Genomic DNA, 22,344 nt, shown 5'->3' with positions numbered 1-22,344 from the left:
AAGTCCCAGGTAGTAACCTTTATCGCCTCCAAAATGTCGCCAAACTACCAGTTACCATATTGTAAAGATCAACCTATTTAATAAAGGTAACACGCAAAATGATAAAAAAAAAAAAAAAAAAAAAAAAAAAAAAAAACCTCCTATGGACGTAATTTAAAATCTGAAACCTTTCAGATTTTCTTTTCTTTTTGTTGAATAAAGTAGTTCTGCAGGGTCAAATTCTGTGCAGTTTTAAAATTTAATGTTTGGTGTTGTTCCCTGTAGGCGTTTTATTTATTTTGTTATTATTAAACATATGATTTTGTTTTCACAGTATACAAGGGAATTAAGTTTGGTACATGATATGTCTGGCTCTATCAAAGCTTTGTTAAAGAACATTAGAAATCCTCAACATCTTTACAGAAAATTCTAATTACGTCTTTGCAAAAATAAATTCCTAAATTTGTACATATTTTTCTGATTTCAGTGTTTCAATATGTCGAGGGTTTATTACTTTTAATATCTGCAATCTAAATTTAAACTATAAAGAAAAAGTATTAATTATATGAAATCTGAGACGTAGAAGTTTCAGTTTTCTAAATTGAAAAAAATAATTTTAAACTTTTGTTTATTAAAAATATGATTAATGGAGTTTTCCTTAAATTTTTAGACTTTTACTTTACGTAGCTTTCCTATGGATATATCTTCTTGCTTCGCAAATATTGTGGTGTGGGAATTATAAGGTATTTGATTAATTTTCTATGCGCCTCGTATATACTATTCTAAAAGTGCTGCCATTCCACAAGACTACTTTAGAATTTAATAAACCTGTAATTTCTGAGTGATTTGAAAGCAATATACTCGTTTCTTGATATTTTATAACTTTATTTTATATTTCTATTAACATATTCAATTGATATAAATTCAAATATATATAATATCATATTCAAATATATATAAAATCAAATTCAAATATATACACATATTATATTTCTATTAACATATTCAATTGATATAAATTCAAATATATATAATATCATATTCAAATATATATAAAATCAAATTCAAATATATACACATATTATATTTCTATTAACATATTCAATTGATATAAATTCAAATATATTGAAATACATAATTTTATTTATTAAACGCTGTTTCTGACTCGGTATACGCATACCTAGGATAGAAACCTTTGGTTTTTCTCAGTAAATTACCAAAGGAATTGTAAGTCATTCATTTACAGCATTTGGCTTTAAATTGTTTTACCATTTCATAAAAATGATTTCATTTTCTTATTTAGTGCGAAGAAAAGAGAACACGATCTGGAGTTTAGTGGCATTCCGGTACTAGGTAAGTATGTATCATTTTTTAGCTAACAATAATTCTAAATATATTTTCATACCAAAGACATTAGATTCATGGAATGCTTGGAATTTATTTAAACAGTTTCATTGTAAATTATTTCAGTTATAGAACATATAGAGAATATTAGAACACTTTTTGAAAGATCTTAATGCAAAAATATATATATTTATATATATTTGTTTAATCAAACCCTTTGAGGGAACAATATCCAAGGTATTAGATAAATGCTTGTTGCATATTAAGCTTTTGCTTCTTTATGGATTATATTACTTCATTTTCATCGTTCTTTGCTATTTCTCAAGGATCTGAAGATGTGGCAGTCACATCCACTTTTCCAGACCCAATCAGCCCTAAGAAAAAACTACAGAAAACAGTAACGTATGAAGTGTTAGAAGACTATACGCAAATATGCAGTGGAGTCTGCCAAACCCGAAATTCTTTCCCAGAATACTCTATGGAAGATAGTAAGTTTGCTATTTTTATATGTATTATGCTTAGATATTTTATGTATAGTTATACGTAAGTCAAAATTTCAAACAAGTATATCTTTCCCATTAATTTCTTAATGAAATAAATTAACAAGAAAATACAGTAATTTTTTACGAGAAATCAAAGTGCAAACTTTACAGAATTAAATAAATAAAGTATTATAAATGTATTATAAATTACAAACTGAAAAAAAAAAAAAAAAAAAAAATGCGCCAAAATTATTGCTAGAAAGCAAGGAAAAGATTACTGAAGATGAGGTATAAACTAAATGGCAGTGGAAACATTAATCGTTCATTAACGCTAATGAAGCAAATGTTTATAAACTTGGCAACAAAATACTATAGTGTGCACATTAATTGAGACGCTCTTTTTTGTTATTTTATGTAGATACCTTCATATGCAGTGATATTAATAAAATTAATAGGGAATATATATCTTTCTTTACCCCAGACTTCTCGCTTAGGCATCGACTCTACTAGCCTTATGCATATATGGGTTTTGCTTCTTTATACGCTGTTATAGCATTCTTAATCATGCGCTTTTTTAGCGTACAATCCATTTAAAGACATTCCTTGACAATGTGTCACAAGTTTTCGATCGTTAAGTCTGGCGTTTCCAGAGTTCCATATCGATTTAAGTCTGGTATTTCCAAAGCAATTTAGCATAATAATTTTATTTTCCAGCAGGAACCTTCTGACTGATTTTAACTATGCAGCCAAGTCATGCTGAAATGTCCCTGCAGAGGTTTTCGTAAATAACACAATCCTATGTTTTAAAATTTATATATACAGTAAGACCCCGCTTAACGCTGTTTCGGTTTAGCGCTCTTTTATTTCAACCCGGGGACTCCACGAAATCGCTCGCAGCATACGGGGATTCCCCGAAATATTATGCAGCGATATGTTTCAAATACATATCCGAAAGAGTGTACTTGTATTTTTTGTTTGATGCGGTATTGTACAGACATATTTTGAAGGGGTAAATGTGGAAGATGTCGAAGAAATAATTCAAGAAGCAGCGGCTAGTCTTTCTAATGATGAGCTCAAGGAATTGACTGAACAAAAATGTTGACAGCAGTGATCCAGAAGAAGAGCAAAAAGAACTTTCGATGGCGTTTGTAAAAAGGAGTTTGTCTACCATAACTAAAATAATGGATCAATTCATTGAAAATGATCCGAATTTTGACAGGAGCTCAAAAGTAAGGCGTGGTGTTAGAGATGCTCTATCCGTTTATGAAGAACTTTTAAGAGAACAACGCAAAAGAGAAAGGCAAACAACATTAGATGCTTTTGTCACAAAAAGGCAGAACACTGAAAATGCGGAAGGCTAACTAAATATGACTGAGAATTTTATTTGTTTTTTTTAAGAATATTCGTTTTGTTATTTATATATATTTTTTTTATTTTTGCAAGAAATAATAATGTGGTATTAATTTGGGCTTTAAGAAATAAATGTTTGGTTTTATTTTTATTAAAAAAAATATTTTCTAAATTTAATACCTAACCAATTTCCTAGCCATCTTCCCCTAACCCCAATATTTACATGTAAAGATAGCCTCGTTTAGCGCTGTTTCGCATTACGCTCTACTTTGATGGAACGTATCCCCCGCGTTAAGCGGGGTCTTACTGTACTTTGAATTTATCATTCGGTCAATAGGAACTACATTTCCAGTGCCATCTGCTATGAAAAAACTCCAAAACATTTGTTTTGGGGGTGCATTAGGGTTTTTTGGATATGTTGAGGTCTTATTGATTAACCTTTGCTTCGCCTAACAACGTTAGATGTGCAACCATGAACAATACATGAGTCTGATCGATTAAAATGAACTTTTCCCTGTCATTTAGAATCCAAGATTTGTATTTCTGTGGGCCACAATAATCGCTTCATTTGACATGTCAAATTTGTTTTTTAGTAGACTTTCTCGTCTTCCAACCAGCAGTGAGAAGTTTATGCTGCACATTGGAAGGTTGAATATCAAAACCTGTACATATTAGATCTCTTTTAAGGTCTCTGCTAATTTTTACCGGATTAATAAAGCCATTTCAAAGTAGGAATCGATCAGATTTCGGAGCTGTTTTCCCTTTCCTTCCACACTCGCCCTTACTTTCAAGAGAAAATGAATCAATGGTCACTGGGTCTCCTCAGAATTCGATAAACTTTGGTTTTTTTTAAAAGCAACAGTGGAAGCAATATTTGTTACGCAATCATAGTTGTGTGATTGTTAAGTGCGGTAATCTTTGCTCACTTTCAAGGCATTGAATCCATTTTTAGTACACTAAAATGAACGAATGAAAAACGTATTTAAAATGTTAACTTCCTGTTCTCACTGAAAAAGCTTAAAAGTGATGCAATAATCTTAATTTATTTTCTGCTAGCAGCTTCGCTGCCAGCCTTCGTCTGGCTTTTAAATGTACCGGAAGAATGGCTGAAGGAAACACCAAACGTTAAATTTAAAAACTGCGCAGAATTTTACTCTGCAGAACAATTTCATAAAAAAAAGTTATTACATATAACAAAATTACAATGAAATAAGCAATATCCCTTAAAACAAATATTAATTATCCTAATAAATAAATTAACCAACTTCCCTTTGCAAAATCTTAAGAACTCAAATGGTATAAAGGAAGTTAAGAACTTTGTTTCCTAAAAAAAATCACTCAAAACTTTTCAATATCTTAAAAACAGTGAAATGAGCAATAAATAACATAAAAGAATACGAAAAAAAAAAAGTTCTGAAAAGCAAAGTATAATTAATGATATTTTATCTTATATTTTCAAAATAAATTACAATGAAATAAGCTATATCCCTAAATACAAATATTAATTATCCTAATAAAAAAATTAACCAACTTTCCGTTGAAGAAAAAAAAATCATGCAAAACTTTTTAATATCTTACAAATAGTGAAATAAGCAAAAAATAACATGAAAGAAACTCAAAAAACAAAAAATTCCGTGCAGAATTTTACTCTGCAGAACAACTTTATCAAAAAAAAAAACCCAATAAAAATGTATTATATTGTTGCATGCGTACGGGTTCGTTATGAAATGATCAATCGCTTCAATCTTTTCTTGTACAGCTTTTATGTCTTCTTTAAAAGTTACTTGACCAGCTTCCAACTTTTCGTGAACGGCTTCCATTTCCTTTTTAACGGATCTCATCCCTCCTTTAACGGAATCTTGGCCCAATTGCATTTCTTCCTTAACGGATTCCTGGCCCAATTTCATTTCCTCTTTAATTTCTTCTTTAAATGAGGCAAAGGCTGATATTAACTGCCTTAATTGCTCTTCCATCGCTCTTGTTATTGGCATTCAAATCCCACTTCTGACACCAAAAATTGTTGCGTGCGTACGGGTTCGTTATGAAATGAATGCACAAGTCCGATGAAAAATGAACAAAAATTTATTATGATCACAACAAAAATGCTTAAATTTTATCAAATTATCATGCAGTATTACAATATCTCACAGTAGTTATCTTTTAACTAATCAAATGTCCAACAGAACGTAATTCAAAACAGCTAAAGAAAGCTAATCCGCGAATTCGCTACAATCAACAAGAGCAGTTTTCTAAACAACAACAAACTAAGCAACTACTACGAACTGAGATGTTTTCCTCCTTTTATAAGATTTTAAAATCACGCGCTAGAATTTTCGAGTACTTTCTCGAAATCAAAAAGAGATATTTATTTATTTAATGCACGCGCTCTTGTATTTTCAATTTTCCGGCTTAGCTTTCTTTTAATATTCGTCACGCGCTGCACTGTGCGAGAAATAAAACCATTTAATTTATAATTGAACTAACATTAGCTTTTTAAATACCAAATTCGTAACACTATATATAAAAAAATGACAATGAAATTGGCGAATCTCTTAAATTAAAAAAAAAAAAAAAAATACAAAATATTATTATTTTTCCAAAATTCTTTTTGTAAAAGCAGTCGCAAGGATGAAAGTTTAACGTGTCCAAACATCAAAGAAAAATAAACTGTACATTTTAAAAAATCAACTTTTTTAGAAAAAATCCTGTTGAAAAGGTGCTAAGCTCCCTTTGTTAAATAAATTCGTATTTAATCGATTTATTGAAACACGAAATTTATTTTAAGTTCGTAAAATAGCTAAGTGCCTACGTTTCGTGACGATGTGAAAATGGAGAGTGTAGAGTAAAATCTCGCTTTCCTATAGCCCATTATGTCTCAAAATGACGCGATTTCGTCACAAAACATAAAACAAAAAAAAAAAATTCGAATTCGAATTTCGAAAAAATCGCTTCGAGGTGCACTGGCTCTTGTCTAGATGCATCTATGTACCAAATTTCGTAGCCGTGGGTCTATTAGCTTACGCGCAGCACGAACGAAAGACACACACACACAGATAGACTCTTTGTTTTATTATATGTAGAGAAGCCAGTTGTAAATAATCAAAGTCAGAAATTCAGACATATTAAGGCAAATGAAACTGCTTTCAGGGGCCTGCTGGCGCCAGTTGGCAACCAACAGACAAATTTTGTGAAAAAATGGCTTTGTCCCAATTAATTTTGTAAAGTATAGTATAGTTTAAATTATATCAAATGGTTATATTACTAATAATTAAATAAAGATAAACTAAATAAGCTAAAATTATTAAATAGAAGGCATATTGTTCTTATATTTTTCAGATTGTTACAATGATTTGCAAAGTAATGTTGTGATTTGAAGGCTAGATATTAAGGATCTGTCCCAGGATTCGCAACTTCTCTCAGATAGCCCTCTACAAACCATATACTTAAATTTTCTCTATTAGAAAGTCCTCCACGAAAGGCATCCCTCCCCTTAGGCAGATAGCCCTAGTGTGCTTTGCCATAATTAAGTAAACCAAACCAAACTTAAATTTTCTCAGCAATCTGTGAACTTAAAATGGGACAGTTACCACGCATAATAACCATATTTTAACGTAACTTGAGTGACACAAAAAATGAGATTACACGTTTATGACGTTTCGGAGATTGGAAAAAGGCAATGAAAAGGAAAACTGAAAGGCAAAAGAAAAATAAATGATGATTCAAAAATGCGAAAAAGTAAATAAGTAAAAAAATCCATTAATTATATTTTATGATCAACCAAGAAGATCTATTAAGTGGTATTAGTTAGCAGCATTAACCTTCTTTGTACTAGTTTGTATATATATATAAATATAATTTAAAATAATATTTTAAACAAAGGACAAAATAAGCTCAAAACCAGCCTTACATCTTCTTGGTACAAGTAAATTACGATTGCAATCAGACGTAACATGAAGGATTAAAAATGGACCAGACTCCTGCCTGTTTTAAATGAGCCCGCATCTGGGTATCCCTTATGTGCTCTGTTTTTAATGATTGAGAAAGGGAAATAAAAAATCCCATATGTAACCTCCAGGGAACGTAATGTTAATTAAATTTCAGCTGATGTATTCTTAATATCATTTGAATAGGTAGTTTGCGTTTACGGAAAAAGACACAGCTACTAAACTACTAATGCAAACCACAGCTACTATGTGTGCTTGATTTATCATTGCTAGTGGTGCAATGGGGGGATGAATGCATTAAATTTATACAAAATTTTGTATAGTAGTAAATAATACAATATTTTATTCTAGGGTCTTCTCAACCAAGGGGTAATTCTTCCTTGAAGGATTTCTTAGTTTCAGGGAGGAATTAGCCTTTTATTTACCTGTTAAGCCTTTTCAGATCTTTTTTTATCTATTAAATATTTAATTTTAGTTTATGAATGTGAAAAATTATTTTTTCTAAGGTTTTGCTGTTTATCAACATTTTCTATACTTTTCCCGTGTATAATTTATAAACACATTAAAAATTAATTTAAATTTAAATGTATGTATATGTATGTTTCGAGTTTGGGAGTCTTTGCATATCTACAATCTGGCTTTCGGTTTTACATGCTGCATAAAATCCTTATAGTTAATTTCATTCTTGTAATTCAAACCATCAATAGAACATTAATTCTAGAACTGGTTAAAAATCTACATTGACTCTAAAACTAATTAACAATGTTACTCATTAGTTTTATCTTGGAAAATAAAGTATGAAAAATTTATTTCAATACTCATCGCCCGTAATTTACCTAATTTATTAAATTTGACTATCTCGCATATGAAATGCTATCATGTGTAAAACAAACTTCATTTTTCGAAGCGCTTTGTGTGATGAAAAGGGGTTTGCATACAGGATGACTTTAGACATTACAAACTTATTTAGTACTGTCCCCCCCCCGAAAAAAATTCTGATTCTAAGTATGGACAAATTAAATAAAAATATCTATGTGAAATTAAATGCGTCTAGCAAATATGTTTCAGTACAAATTAAAAATAAATTTTTAACCAATTCAAATGCGTCTGGCAAATACTTCTTGACCAATTGACGCCGGATTTTAAAGATAATAGTATATCTAGTTAAATTAACATTTGGGAAAAATGATTTGCTTCAAAATAATTATTAATTCGGAAATAATAAAACGCGCATATTAAATCATAGAAATACACTAATTTTTTAATTTCAGGTTCTACAGAATAAAATGGATAATATTATCAGGAAATTATTTTAGGATAAAAATGTGATTTTATTTTCGGCCAGTATGATATTCATATTCTTCCAAAATCAGTTTCTGTATAAATTTTATATAATTTTTTATGAAAGAAAGGTATAATTTCGAAGAGGTAAATATTTGTTTTTAATGTACATATTTATTTTTATTATTTTAATAATCATATTTTTTTACTTATAGATACTCTAACTGGCAGCAAATATAACACAGCAATCAGTGGCCCATGTGCGTACGAGTATAATACGGTGTCATTTCCACGACTATTAGAAAATGTGCAAGAATTTGGTAGTGGAAATAATTTAACATCAACAAACAACGGTGCTCATTCATTTTCAAATGATTGGTCCAGGTTTACAAGAGCAGACTCAACAGATACAGTTCTACCAGGTTTTATGGACCAAATACATTGTATTCAATATCAGCAATATGAACAACTTCCTTACAGAATTTTAAACAAGTAGGGGGTGATTAACCGACTTGTGAGTATTTTTAGAAAGCATGTGATAAATTATATTTGAAGTGACTGAGCGCTGCTTATGTCTAGGACAGGTATGGCTTTTTCTACAGAGTGATTCACGCGTCATGTAACTGAGCATTATTACCTGTTGTTTTAGAATTAAATAGGATTCCAAATACCTGGATTTACTGGAACCACAGCCCGTTCAGATTTTAGAAAAATCCAATGATTGGTTATCTTTTTTTCTGTAGTAAAAGTCCACATTTATTATCAAGAAGAGTGAGAGAATTTTATTTTATTGCTTGTCGTATTTTATTTTAACAAAAATGATACAGGGGTAAAATATTTCAGTAAAATAAATTGCGAAACATTGTATGTTTCCCAAAAATTACGCAGTCAAATTATTTATAATTTGCTTAATCACACAACTCATTTCTGTCGATTATAATTTTTTTTAACATAAAGTTGGTACATTTGTTAGTCTTTTTTTAGAAAACACTGCACGTTTTACAACTGAGTTTTACTTTCGAAGTGAACAAAGAGTACGTACATATATGTACAGAAGAGCAAAAGTTTGTAGAGTAGAAGAAAGAGTACCTAAATATATCATGTACATTTATGTTCACAGACTACATTTTTGTCAATTCTGTAGGCCAATCTACATTTTTATGCATTCATCTAAATGAACATAATAATTCTTAAACATTTATCTAAATGAACTTCATAATTCTTAAACATATATACCATACATTGCATTAGATTTCCATACCAATTAAATCAACGAGGAAGTTAAAAAAATCGTCAGTTAACCTCATTATAAACAAGTAATATAAAAAAAAAATTTTTTTTAAGTCAATTCCTACTTAGGTCAACAAAGAAAAATTTTTTAAATACAAAAAAAAATTTAATTTTATCTTCACATATTAAAAATTTTAATATGTAAAAAACTGTACTAACATCAAGTGTCATCCACTACAAGTTCAAAAAATGTATATAAACTTGAGTGGATAATTAAAAAATATTTTATTAACTACTGAAAATTAATTAATAATTAATTAAATAAAAAATGTTTTAAGTCAATTCTTACTTAGGTCTACAAAGAAAAAATTTTGAAATACAAAAAAATTAATGTTTCATTTTAATATTAAAAATTTTAATATATAAAAAAACTGTATTGGCATCAAGTGTCATCCACTACAAGTTTAAGAAAATGTATTTGAACTTGATGAATAAAAAGTATTTTATTAACGATCGAAAATGTGAATAAGATATAAGGAGAGTGTGAGCTAATAGTAGGAATTTAAAAATTAATAACAAGCTTAATTTTAATTTAGAAGTCAAACAACAAAAATCAGCGTTATATTTTCAAATTTTACAGGACTAGTTCGGTAAAACAGGACTGGTTGGGTAAAACCATCGAAACTAGTCCTGTGAAATTTGAAAATATAACGCTGATTTTTTGTTGTTTGACTTCTAAATTAATATTTGTTCGGCGTGTTATTGTATCTTAAGCTTAATTTTATTAGCCCCGTAATAACAAAACGTTGTCGATAATTCAAATTCCAGGTAGCTTGCATATAATCGTGACAGAGTGAAATTTCGCCAAGAATGCACATGATATTTTCTAACCTTAATTAATTCTAGTTGTTTAATGTCCATACAATATAAAGCAAGGTAATTATTGTAAGTTTATAATGTAAAGCTTTAAAAAAATATTTAGTAAAGCAAGCGTTCAAATTGCAACCACTCTTTCGTGAAAATTACTTAATGAATTTGAAAAAAATATAAGAAGTTAAAATGTGTATGTTAGTTCATATATGAATGAATGGGGCACCGTATGAATGGAGCAATGAATGCTAAATTTACGGTTAGAAAAAAGCATAAAACTTGAAAATTTTGAATCAGTTTCGCGCATTACTCCATATGAATGGAGCTGTGAGTGTAATTTACGCACATACAGCTCGAAAACGTTGTTGATAAGATGGATTTCGAGATCATGCATACCTCAGACAGTAAAAGAAAAGGGAAAATTTGTAAAACAAATTCTAAAACTAAAATTCTAAAATAGCGAAACTTAAAAAACAAAGCTAGCTCAGCATTTCAGATAATTTGTAATCGTATAAAACATGAGTAATTTCGCATAAAAACGGCTTCCTTCCTTAGCTCCCTTTTACGAAAAATTAAATAATTCTCTTTAGATACGGTGAGTAAAGCTGTTTTGCCGAAATTAAGACAGCAATCTTCTTAAATTCATTTATTTAAAAGTAATGCTTGTAATATAAGTTAGAACATTATTTTAAGTATATATGTTATTATATCGAAACGGAAAAGAAACACCCCAGTGTAAAATTTATAACTACGCCAAAAGGCAACCTTAGATTAGATTAAATTTTAAATAATATTATCGATTTCAAGGGCAATGAAACTTAACTTTCTGTTCTTTAGCAGTACTTGCCATACGTCTTCGAAACTACACCACTCTTAAGGTTGCTTTAAAAACTGGAAAATCGCGAAATACAGTATTCCTTCCTTCCTCGTTTCCATCACGGTTATGGCTCTTCGCTACAGTGTAAAAAGACATAATACATAAATAAGACTTTACGGCAGTATAAAAGGAAAACCGAAGACATAAAATTTTCTAAATATTTACATTACTAGAAAACAAATATATGTGATTGAAAGTAATTTGGCATATTTACAGTTTACATCACTAAAATATTGCTTTGCAGCAAAATGGACCCACAGTTTTAAATGCGCGAAATCAAACCTAATGGAGCATAGTCAGACTACTTCCTGTTAAGTCCCCCTAAGTCAATGATGGCGAACCTATGACACGCGTGCCACAGTCGACACGCTAAGACTCATCAGCTGGCACGTGACTAAAATATTACTTCCTTAATCAATAATCGTGATAAAATGATACTATGTAATTTAAATAAGATTTTTAGTCTATTCTTGAACGTTTCACTTAAATTTCTTATCGCATAATGCCCCTGATATACGGCCTAAACCTACATATAAGATTTTCATATATCGCCATAGAAATGATATACAGTGGTGGCCAAAATTATGGACACTTTTGGAAATTTTTATGTTTTTGAACTTTGTATGCTTATAGAAAATGTTACGTTTCGCAAAATGCAAACTTGTATATATCATTTTAAAGAGAATCTATTACTGAATTCAATACAAAACACAAAATTCAATTATTTGCAATAAAAAAAAATGTTATATGTACTTTAATATAAATAAAAAACACACTTATGAAGTGGTTTGTAATATCTAGCTTTCCTGGCCAATCACTGTTCTTGTTCTGAGAACCAATTAAATGTTGATAACTGCCAGTAGAAGCTGACATCATGTTTACACTTGAAACAATTCATTATTTTGCTTTGTTCTGTAGAAGGAGGACCTCTTTCTTATACACTGCAATTACAAGTAGGAATTTTTGTAAAAATTTTTAATATTTAGTCAAGAAGCAATGACATCAAATAAAAGAGTAGATTGGACACCTAGAAAGAGATGTAATATTATTGTGTTACGAGAAAGTGCTGTTTCCTATGCTGAAATTGCAAGACAGGTGGGTAGTTCAGTGACTACATCTGGAGTCCGAAAGTTTTGTTTACGATATCAGGAGACAGATTCAATAAAAAACAAAGAAGGAAAAGGCCGAAAAAGGTGCACCACATGTATTGATGACAGAAGAATAAAAAGACTATGTCTCCAAGATAGAAAAATGTCATCAGCGACCATCAGAAGTGATCTGAATGATGCTGGTATTTCTGTCAGTTCAAGAACAATCAGGAGAAGATTAACAAATGTTGGACTGAGAAGTAGAATTCCACGAAAAAAGCCTTATCTTAATTTTCAGCAACGAAAAAAAAAAAAAAAAAAAAAAAAAGACTACAGTGGACAAAGAAACACATTAATTGGACAGATGATCAATGGTCACAAGTTATATGGAGTGATGAAACTAAAATATCGTTATTCGGTAGTGATGTGCGAAAATATGTAAGACGTAGAATACGAGAAGAGCTACATCCTGGTTGCGTTCAAGCAACTGTGAAGAACCCAGTTAGTGTTATTATTTGGTCATGCATGACAGCAGATGGTATTGGTCGCCTTCATGTCATCGATGGGACAATGAATGCCAGAAAATACATTGACACTATTCTAGAACCAAAACTTCTACCTTCCATCAGAGATCTCTTTCCCAACAATGCTTCGTTTATTTTTCAGCAGGATTCTGCTCCTTGCCACACGGCCAAAATATCGAAAGAGTGGTTTCGTACAAAGAGCATTAAATTGTTGTTATGGCCAGGAAACAGTCCTGATCTCAATCCTATCCAAAATTTGTGGCACCATTTGAAAACTCTTGTTTGAATGAGGCGCCCATCAAATAAAAGGGAACTAATTGAGGCTATAATTGTTTCCTGGCATCATGTAATAACGAAAGAAGAGCTTAAAACTCTTGTCAAGTCAATGAAACGTCGATGTGAAGCTGTAATCAAAAATAAAGGGTACCCTACTAAGTACTGATGACTCACTGCAATCATCACTATCTAATGTATATCGATAACTATTATCGTTTAACTTTTTTTGTATTGCAAATAATTGAATTTTGTGTTTTGTATTGAATTCAGTAATAAATTCTCTTGAAAATGATGTATTCAAGTTTGCATTTTGTGAAACGTAACGTTTTTTATAAGCATACAAAGTTCAAAAACATAAAAATTTCCAAAAGTGTCCACAATTTTGGCCAAAACTGTACATATTTATTGACCCAATTTATGACGTTTCAATTGTTTGGGCCAATCATATTACTTGTCACATGGCAAAGAATATGTCAGTTAATAAGCAGCTAACGTTTGCTAAACGAATTCGAATTTATTGCAGACTGCCGGTGAATTTTAATACTTTCAATGTTAAATAGATTCCAGTTTTCAGATCCAAGCATTTTGAGGTAACTTATAAATAATTCTAATTTAATATCTTTCCACTCTGGGCACGCAGCCCCCAAAATGTTTGTCTCCACTGCCCTAAGGGAATCGACTTTCATGGTGAATCGCGTCGATGATGAGGGGTTGCTCAAAGGAATAACCTAACCCTTCTCTTTAAAACCTGGCGCATCTAGACTAGAGCGGGTGGCGGAAAGTTTTGTTTTGCTGCTTGTGAGACAATCAGTGCGAAAAGCGAAATCAGCGATCTGTGCGAGGTATTGTAATCGAGAATGTGTGATATATAAGAAATCGCTTCTAATACTGAGCAGGGGCCCACCATACGTAATCTTGTCCTGTTCTGAATATTACATACTATATCCATTAAGAGAACCTGACACTGTAATGCAATGAATGGTCTGCAAGGTTTCACATAAACTGAGATCGGAGAATCTAGATTGAAGTACCATTGAAATCTATAGCGAGACCATTTGATCATATGTATAGCGCCAATCCTGTAAAATTACAAATGGCATCGCTAAACGAGTACCATAACTTTAATTCGATTATGATAATGCATATAAATCAGTAGTTATAAGAGAGGTAAACTTTTAAGAAATCTGATGTGGACACCACATGACTTTCTTGTACTCGTAAATTATACACATTTCTAGCTGCATTTCATTTAAACTTATTTTCCTGAATTTAACTAGAGATACATTTCTTATTTAGTCAAATCAATTCTCACTTTGCAGCGAGGGAAAAATGCATAAAAACACAAAACATCTTCATCAAAAATTGTAAAATACAGAAAAATTGAAAATAACAAATTGAGTTAAAAACCGTTTAAAAAATTTTATAGTTAAAATTAAAGTTTAAATTAATTAAAATTAGGCAGAAAGACAGGTTTTACGGTGTACAAAACTGAAAGTTTAATTTTGGCCCCACTTGGCAGAAAGGCACGGAAGTTGATGCAGAAACTGACTGAATTCACAGTTCTACTAGTTTTAAATGTAAACAAATGGCGGCGGTGTTAGGCTTAGCGGAACTTAAAAAACTTTTAAATTGTTCATAATTCTACAACTACCGCATGCAGATTAACTAAAGGTGCAAAAATTTAACCGGAACATAAGAAGAATATAATTCAATCACATTAAAAGCAAAAAAAGGAACAATTTACCAACAGATAAGAATAAAAAGCTTAGCTCACTGAGCTGGGTAACAAACAAAGCGAGTATATATATATATTACATATATTTGAAGAAGTTGTAATAAAGTAGTCAAAAAGTGCTTTTTTAAAAAAGAACCAAAGAAAAAATTAGACTAAAATTAGCGCATTGAGCTGCTAATTTTCTAAAAAAAATTAAATTATGTACTGAATTTAAAACCTAACAAAAGCCGCTTAAATATTTGAAAGTATCCTATCTTTTCCAGAAACACGTTGTAAAAATGAAATACTCAAATATAAGACAATTTATGAACTAAATATTTTTGAACTGGAAAAATACAAAATATTTTTGTTAATCTCCTCTGTTTAAAGCTTCACTTTTGCAACGTGTTTTTGGAAAAAAAGGTACTACTTTGGTAGACGGTTGCACGGATTTTTGGCGATTTACGTTGGCGCAATTGTTGGCGCGATTTTTACAAACGTCAGCCATGTTGAAAAACGCTGTTTTTACGCATAGTAAAGTATTCGAAACTTTAAAAAAAAAATAAATATCGTTAAAAGTAATGGATTAATTTTTTGTTGAAAATGTCGTTTTTTAAGATGGCAGGCAAGTGTAAATAAATACATTTACTATGAGTATAAAATACTAAAGTAAGGTTATTATTACTTTCATATAGCAAAGAAGAGAATAAAAACACCGCTATAAAAACATTGTGCCAACGTTTAATTAGATTAAAATATTACTGAAATTGAATATCGAATTAAAAACCATCATACCAACATTTAAAAGAATTAGAATATTATTAAATTCAAATACTTTAAAATACGTTATATAGAATATAATTAACATTACAACATAGGGACAATAATTATCTCAGCAATTTTTGAAAATAGTGTATTAATTTTTTTAATAAAAATTGAAGTATACGATTATAAAAGAAAAGAAAAATATGTACTTACATTTTTTTTGAGTCATTTAACATGTTGTTTATTGATAAGTACAACAAAAAAAATCGGAATCATAATTTAGATAACATCTTTGAGGAAATTCGAAGATATGAATTAAATTTTAAAACGGCGCGGAAATGCATAAATTGTAAGTAACCAATCAGGGAGCTGATTACAGCTTGTTAATGCACAAATATTCTATAACCAATGAGTGAGCTTATTACATCACGTCAGTGGCGTAAATAAGGGTATGCAAGGAATGCCGTCGCATAGGGGGCCCTTAAATGTGTCCTGCTGAACTACATTTACATGTTTAAAGTTAAAAGTATCTTTTTCCCTTTCGCTTTTCATTTTTATTTTTAGAGTTTGTACTACTATGAATTCTTATTTTAATATAATAGAATTCGTCTTCTTTTAAGTTTTTAAGGGCCCTCTTCCTATATGGTGCAGTGACGCAGTTCCGTATAAGACGCAGAAAAGGGGCCCTTGGAAGCACATGAAACAGTTAAATTCAGTGTTTGCAAAAGTTAATATTCCATCATTCGACTATCAAATAGTAACTTCGTGACCTACCTCAGTTCAGGCATAGGAGCTAGCAGAAAATAGGAAAAGTTCCTTTGTATTTCTTAGTTTCTTACCGGAAAATTTTTAAAGGCGACCCCCTGAAAGGTTTCTCCCTTTGCAATCCCTATTCAACAGGGGGTGGAAGTGAAAATTAATTGTCACTATTTATTATAATGTAATTATTTTGTATATTAATTTATTTCTATATACTTTGTTATTATAATCGAATAATTAATAGACACATTTTCTAAGTATAAATAAAGAACTAACTAAACAGGATTCTGGTACTTAATTTCGAATGACCTTTGCAAATTAAGAGGAAATGTGGTATATTATTTGCAGTTCGAAATTTTCATAATATGTCATTCCGAAGCGTTTAATTTTATTCATATATTGAATCTGTTACTAGCACTTCCATTAAACCCAAATCCAAAAATCAGGACTAATATTAAGCTTGAAATTGAATTTATTAATGTGAATGATTTTTACAACATGTATTGCCTTGGTTCACTATAAACGGCGTATCACTTTTCAAATTGTTGCCACCAAATAATTTCACCCTGCACTATTTTTTAAAAAATTAAATAAGGAAGAATTTGCATAAATGTATGTATGTTTCTCGCACTAGGACGAAACAACGTTACCTAGAATGTTTGAATGTATGAATTCAAGGTCAAAGAAAAAAGGGGCATGTTTTATGCGACAAAGCTAACTCCCTTTGCAATCCCAATTCAACGGGTTTTGTTGTGTTTCAACAAAGAACACAAAGTTTCATTCTGGTTGCTTAAACATTAAGCGGCAAATATTCCATTTATTTATTTTTTTTTTTTTTCCCTTAAATTTATCGAAATTCATGACTTCTTCTTCACTTATGGGGAGAGGAAATGGAATGGATGAATATGACTTGAAATAATGAGTAAATCAATACTTATCGTATTTTTCATATCAAAATTTACAAAATATTCCCACATTGCAGCTTAAGAATAAGTGAAGGTTAAGAATTCTTTGAAATTCCTAAACGGTGTGGTGTGGTGGTGGTGTATTTAATTACGGCAAAACACACTAGGGCTATCTGCCTAAGGGGAGGGATGCCTTCGTGAAGGACTTTCTAAGGGAAACTGGCTCGTATACACGTTACACATGGGGAAAACCACGAAAAAGGCCCATGCAGCCAGCCCGTTCGCGGGATTCGAACCTCGGACCGAACTACCAGAGTCCAGCGACTTTACAGCTCGACCGCTGGTGGGCTAAAAATTCCTAAACAAGAATTAAATCTGAAGGCATAGAACTCGTAAATTGATTTGCTTTAGGAAAGAGAACAGCTGTGGTGTCTCTTAGTCTGTAAATTACTCATCAACCAAAAATTCACACTAATCTGTAAAAGATAATTCTGAAGATATTAAATTTGTTTTGAAAGAAATATTTTAATTTCCCTTCGTTTGAAAAATATAATAAATTACAATTCATTTTAACAACGTGAAACATTTAAGCTTAGAATTCAGTAATGCGCAATAATTTGTATGTTATTTAAACGGAACTGAATTGAATTATTATATAATAATAAATCACTCGAGGAATATTTGCTCAAGGGGAAGAACGCCTTCGTGGAGTACTTTCTAATCGTTATTTGAAATGACAAAGTGTGTGTGTGTCTGATTGTAGCAAAGTCTCGAGGGCTATCTGCCTAAGGGAAGGAATGCCTTCGTGGATGACTTTCTAAGGTAAACTGGCTCGTATACACATTACACATGGGGAAAACCACGAAAACGCCCATGCAGCCAGTCCGTTCGCGGGATTCGAACCTCAGACCGAACTACCAGTTTCAGCGACTTTACTGCTCGGTCGCTAGTGGGCCGTTATTTGAAATGAAACTTCAAAATTTACACTTTTGCTTTTAATTTATTTTAATTTTTATTCTACTTTTACTCTGCACAGAGCATTCAGTACGTGAAATCATCAATAATAATATAATAATGACAATAAAATGACATCATACAACTAAAATTATATACTACTTCGTAAATTTCGATAAATTAATTACTGAAAATATTAAGCATATCAATGGCAGCGTTGGACCTAATAGTTTTAAGTTGCATTTCAACATCTGAAAGAACACGAATTACAATACAATGTTCACTACACAGACGAATGGAAAAGAATTCTCCCACTTTTATTGCAATATTTCAATAATTTTCGCAATTAAAAAAAATTAGTTAAAACGTTTTAATGGAAAATGATGCGATTTTCACTCATAAAATCCCTTTTCGCATTAATCTCTTCATTTTGGCACCACTGCGTAGCTTTTCTAAGACATAAATAGGTTCCGTTAATATATGTTCCCATACATTATATGTATTTTTCATATTTTTGTCATTAATAAATTAATGTTTAAGATAAAAATGATACGGCTTAATTTATAAGCAATGTAAAAACTGGAAATCTGACGTAATTAATTTCTGAGCCAGAAATAGTTGTTTTAAGACGTAAATAAAAAATATAACAATAATCAAAAATATTAATGCTCCTAAAATATATCGTGATTTTTGTTTTCCTAACTGATTTTTGCTTTTTGATCCACCTGGGGTAAAAAAAAAAAAAAAAAAAATTCATTAAATGATGTTTTTCGCATTTCTCTAAGAAGTGCGCAAAACTTGTTTCATACAACTTTATTTTTAGTAATTATGAAGAAACTTTATACTTGTTTCCTAAACAAGTATTTATGCTAATTTTAGAATCTATGCGACAGAGTACTCATCTTCAAATACGTTAGTGTCAATAAGTTTAACTACAAATTATTAAAGATTTCTGGAAACTTGAAACTTGGAAGGTTTAATTTTAAAATTTCCATTTCACATATTACACAGTCACCTTCAAAGCTCTTTGGATACAGGTCAATAAAATTTGTTTATTATTTCATCCTAAACTTGTGGAAGAATTTCCTAAAATTATTCGAATATCCATAATTTTTACTGTTAAATATTTAATAATTATACATTAACTGAAATACATTTATAGTACAGAGGGAATGCTAAAAGATATTGCAGGTCATGTATTATGTGTCATTGGAATATGACAATAATAATAGTAGAATTTGACTGAAAAAAAAAAAAAAAAAAAAAAAAACAGATGTTTCAGCTTTTTAGAAAGGAAAGTGGACATCTTTACAGTAAAATCTTAGATGGAAGTTTTACTGTGACTCAATTTAGGAAGACACTGGAAATTTATGGTGGAGGCGGGGCCCCTTTCTTTGCTAAACAGCTGCGTTGAAGTGTGAAATGCTATCTTCAGTGTACTTGTAATAGGCTGATGACTCAGAACAGTAAACTGAACTTGCTCGTATTCTAATGACATTTCTCTAGTCATCACTACATGGAGAGCACAAGGAAGTTTTTCTTTAAAATTAAATTTGAAAGGGATCTCAAATATAATTCTTCATTATAAAGGTAAGTTATTGATTTGTAATATTACATAAACTAAATTCTTATAATTTCAAACTTACTAAAAACTCAATTTAATTAAACTTTTAATCCATTTATCTAAAAATCCAAACTTATCACCATTAACAATGCAAATGTCTTCTAATATTAATAACGTATTGTTATATTGACATGAAATATTTTTATGATAAATATGAAATATAAATATATGTTTCCATACATTAAGAAACAAAATGACAGGCCAAAAATAAAAAACAATTTTTTTTAACTTGTCCTGCGCTATAGTTGCAGGATTGAAGTAAAATAAACTTAAAGCATCTAATTAAAGTTAAAATTAAATTAAGTTAAAATTAAATTGGAATCAAAGGAAGGCAATTCCTTGACGCTATAAATAACTGCAACCGTGTATAAGAGGTTTAACACAATATCTAAATAAATTTAAAATAAGAATTCATAGTAGCACAAACTCGAAAAATAAAAATGCAAAAGGGAAAACATACAAAATTATAAAAATTATTCTTCTTTTACTGAAACTCCAATTCAGAACTCATCAGGAGAAAATGAATTAAAGCTTCATAATAGTCGATTAATACGTTTCGAAAACATATTTCGTTGTCCTGGTTCATTTGAGATCTAAAACCGTAAAAAGAATCAATTAAATTTTCATTTAAGACATTAAAATTGAAAAACCGAAAAATCGAATCTTAAATGTACGAGAATTTTCTTTACACGCTTTCGAAACACTTGGAAAAAAGAATAAAACATAAGATTGTGCTAAATTGACTACTCAAAAAAATCATAAAACTTTTCATTATGCAAATTGACCTTTCGAAAAAAAAAAAATTGGTTTAAAGCCATCATATGCAAATCCGAAATTCAAAAGCAATTACAAATAAAGAGCAAAGCAAATGTACTTTAAACCAAATTGTCATTTAAACAACACTCAAAAATTGGGTGATCCTCGAAATAGTTCACATATTTGAGCGTTTTGTCTAAGAGATGATGCAAACATGATTTTTTTTTTTTTTTTTTTTATTTTATTTTAAGTTCTTGATATGTAATTCTAATGTGTAATATCTTCGAACTGCAAATTCATCGGCAAATCTGAACTCCAATAATTCAAAACATAAACAATTCGTTTAACAAACGAAATAAGTGTCTAAAATTATTGAAAACTTTATTTATAGTAATGCTTTTTGTGTTTTATTGCATACATTTAAAATATTTATGAAACATTCTTATTTGAGAATTTAATTATACGGCTTAGAAACAATGGAAACTATACTGCAGCTTTAATTGCAATTGACAGGAAAGTAATGCAATACATTAATATTAAGATTATTATATAAAAGTTTTAATTATCAATTTTTGTGCTTATGTATGTTTAAATATCTGTAATTCCCTTATCTTCGGTTTTTATAGCTGTAATTCTGCCTAAATTACAAATTTTTCTTATGTCCTTTCATTCTTTTATTGCCCACCAACGGCCGAGCGGTAAAGACGCTGAACACTGGTAGTTCGGTCCGAGGTTCTAATCCTCGGAAAAACGGGCTGGCTGCATGGGCGTTTTCGTGGTTTTACCCATGTGTAACGTGTATACGAGCCAGTTTCCCTTAAAAAGTTCTCCACGAAGGCATCCCTCCCTTTAGGCAGATAGCCCTCGTGTGCTTTGCCGTAATTAAATAATCCAATCCAATCCGTTCTTTTATCATTAAATTAAAGTGTTTATTTCTGTGCATTATCCTTATATCTTTCTTTGCATTATCCTTGATTTTTAAAATGATGCGAAAAACTAAACTAAAGCAATATTAAATTCGATAACAGGCGTAAAAGTCAACAAAATATAAATTCCAAATTGCCCGAGATATGTTTTTGCTTGTATATCTGTGTATTTGCATGTATATGTGTGTATTCAATATCTTCCTTTCTTTTGTCTTTCGTATCCAATCTTACTAATTTTCTTACTTTTCATTTGTTTCAATATTCATATAAGTTTTACGATTTGCTTATTATTTCTTTATATACCATTAGTTTTAAAATTAAAACATACCTTTTAACTTTACATTTTATTTGATTTTAATTATTCCTTGTTTTATTCGTTTAATTTATAATCATTTTTCATTCACTGTTCTTGATGGCTTACAGTAGGACCTTTAGTTCCTAAATTAAGCCCAGGTTTAATAAATATCAATGTGCATAATTTTAACCTCTAAAGACTTGTGTGCTTTTTCGGATTATCCCGGCAAAGGTTAATCACACAGAAACTGCATACATTACAGAAGCTAGTTAATCAGAAACTTATTGTAATGATTTTTTACATTAATCCTTCCAGATTTTAGTTCAGGAAATTAATATAATAAAAACATTAAAAAAATAAAATGAGTTAAAAATTTAATATAGCATTAATTCAGAAAAAAA

At 30.3% G+C, this 22,344-nt stretch overlaps 1 protein-coding gene across 1 annotated transcript in view; it reads left to right on the top strand.

Annotated features, from left to right (window-relative positions):
• The window catches only part of LOC118192918 (T-box transcription factor T-A-like), a 110,366-nt gene extending 101,114 nt beyond the window's left edge, over positions 1–9,252 (top strand). Inside the window, exons 5-7 of the mRNA XM_085826493.1 lie at positions 1,283–1,332; positions 1,650–1,811; positions 8,596–9,252. Of these exons, the coding sequence (XP_085682619.1) occupies positions 1,283–1,332; positions 1,650–1,811; positions 8,596–8,876 (493 nt within the window). The 3' untranslated portion in view covers positions 8,877–9,252. The remainder of the gene's footprint in view (positions 1–1,282; positions 1,333–1,649; positions 1,812–8,595) is intronic.
• The last annotated feature ends 13,092 nt before the right edge of the window (positions 9,253–22,344 follow it).

This window comes from Stegodyphus dumicola, chromosome 11, assembly GCF_044657685.1.
Source record: "Stegodyphus dumicola isolate Sdum_Otavi_A_Nest chromosome 11, ASM4465768v1".
Taxonomy (NCBI): domain Eukaryota; kingdom Metazoa; phylum Arthropoda; class Arachnida; order Araneae; family Eresidae; genus Stegodyphus; species Stegodyphus dumicola.
The sequence above is the reverse complement of the archived record's forward strand: the minus strand, read 5'-3'. Positions and strand labels throughout refer to the sequence as shown.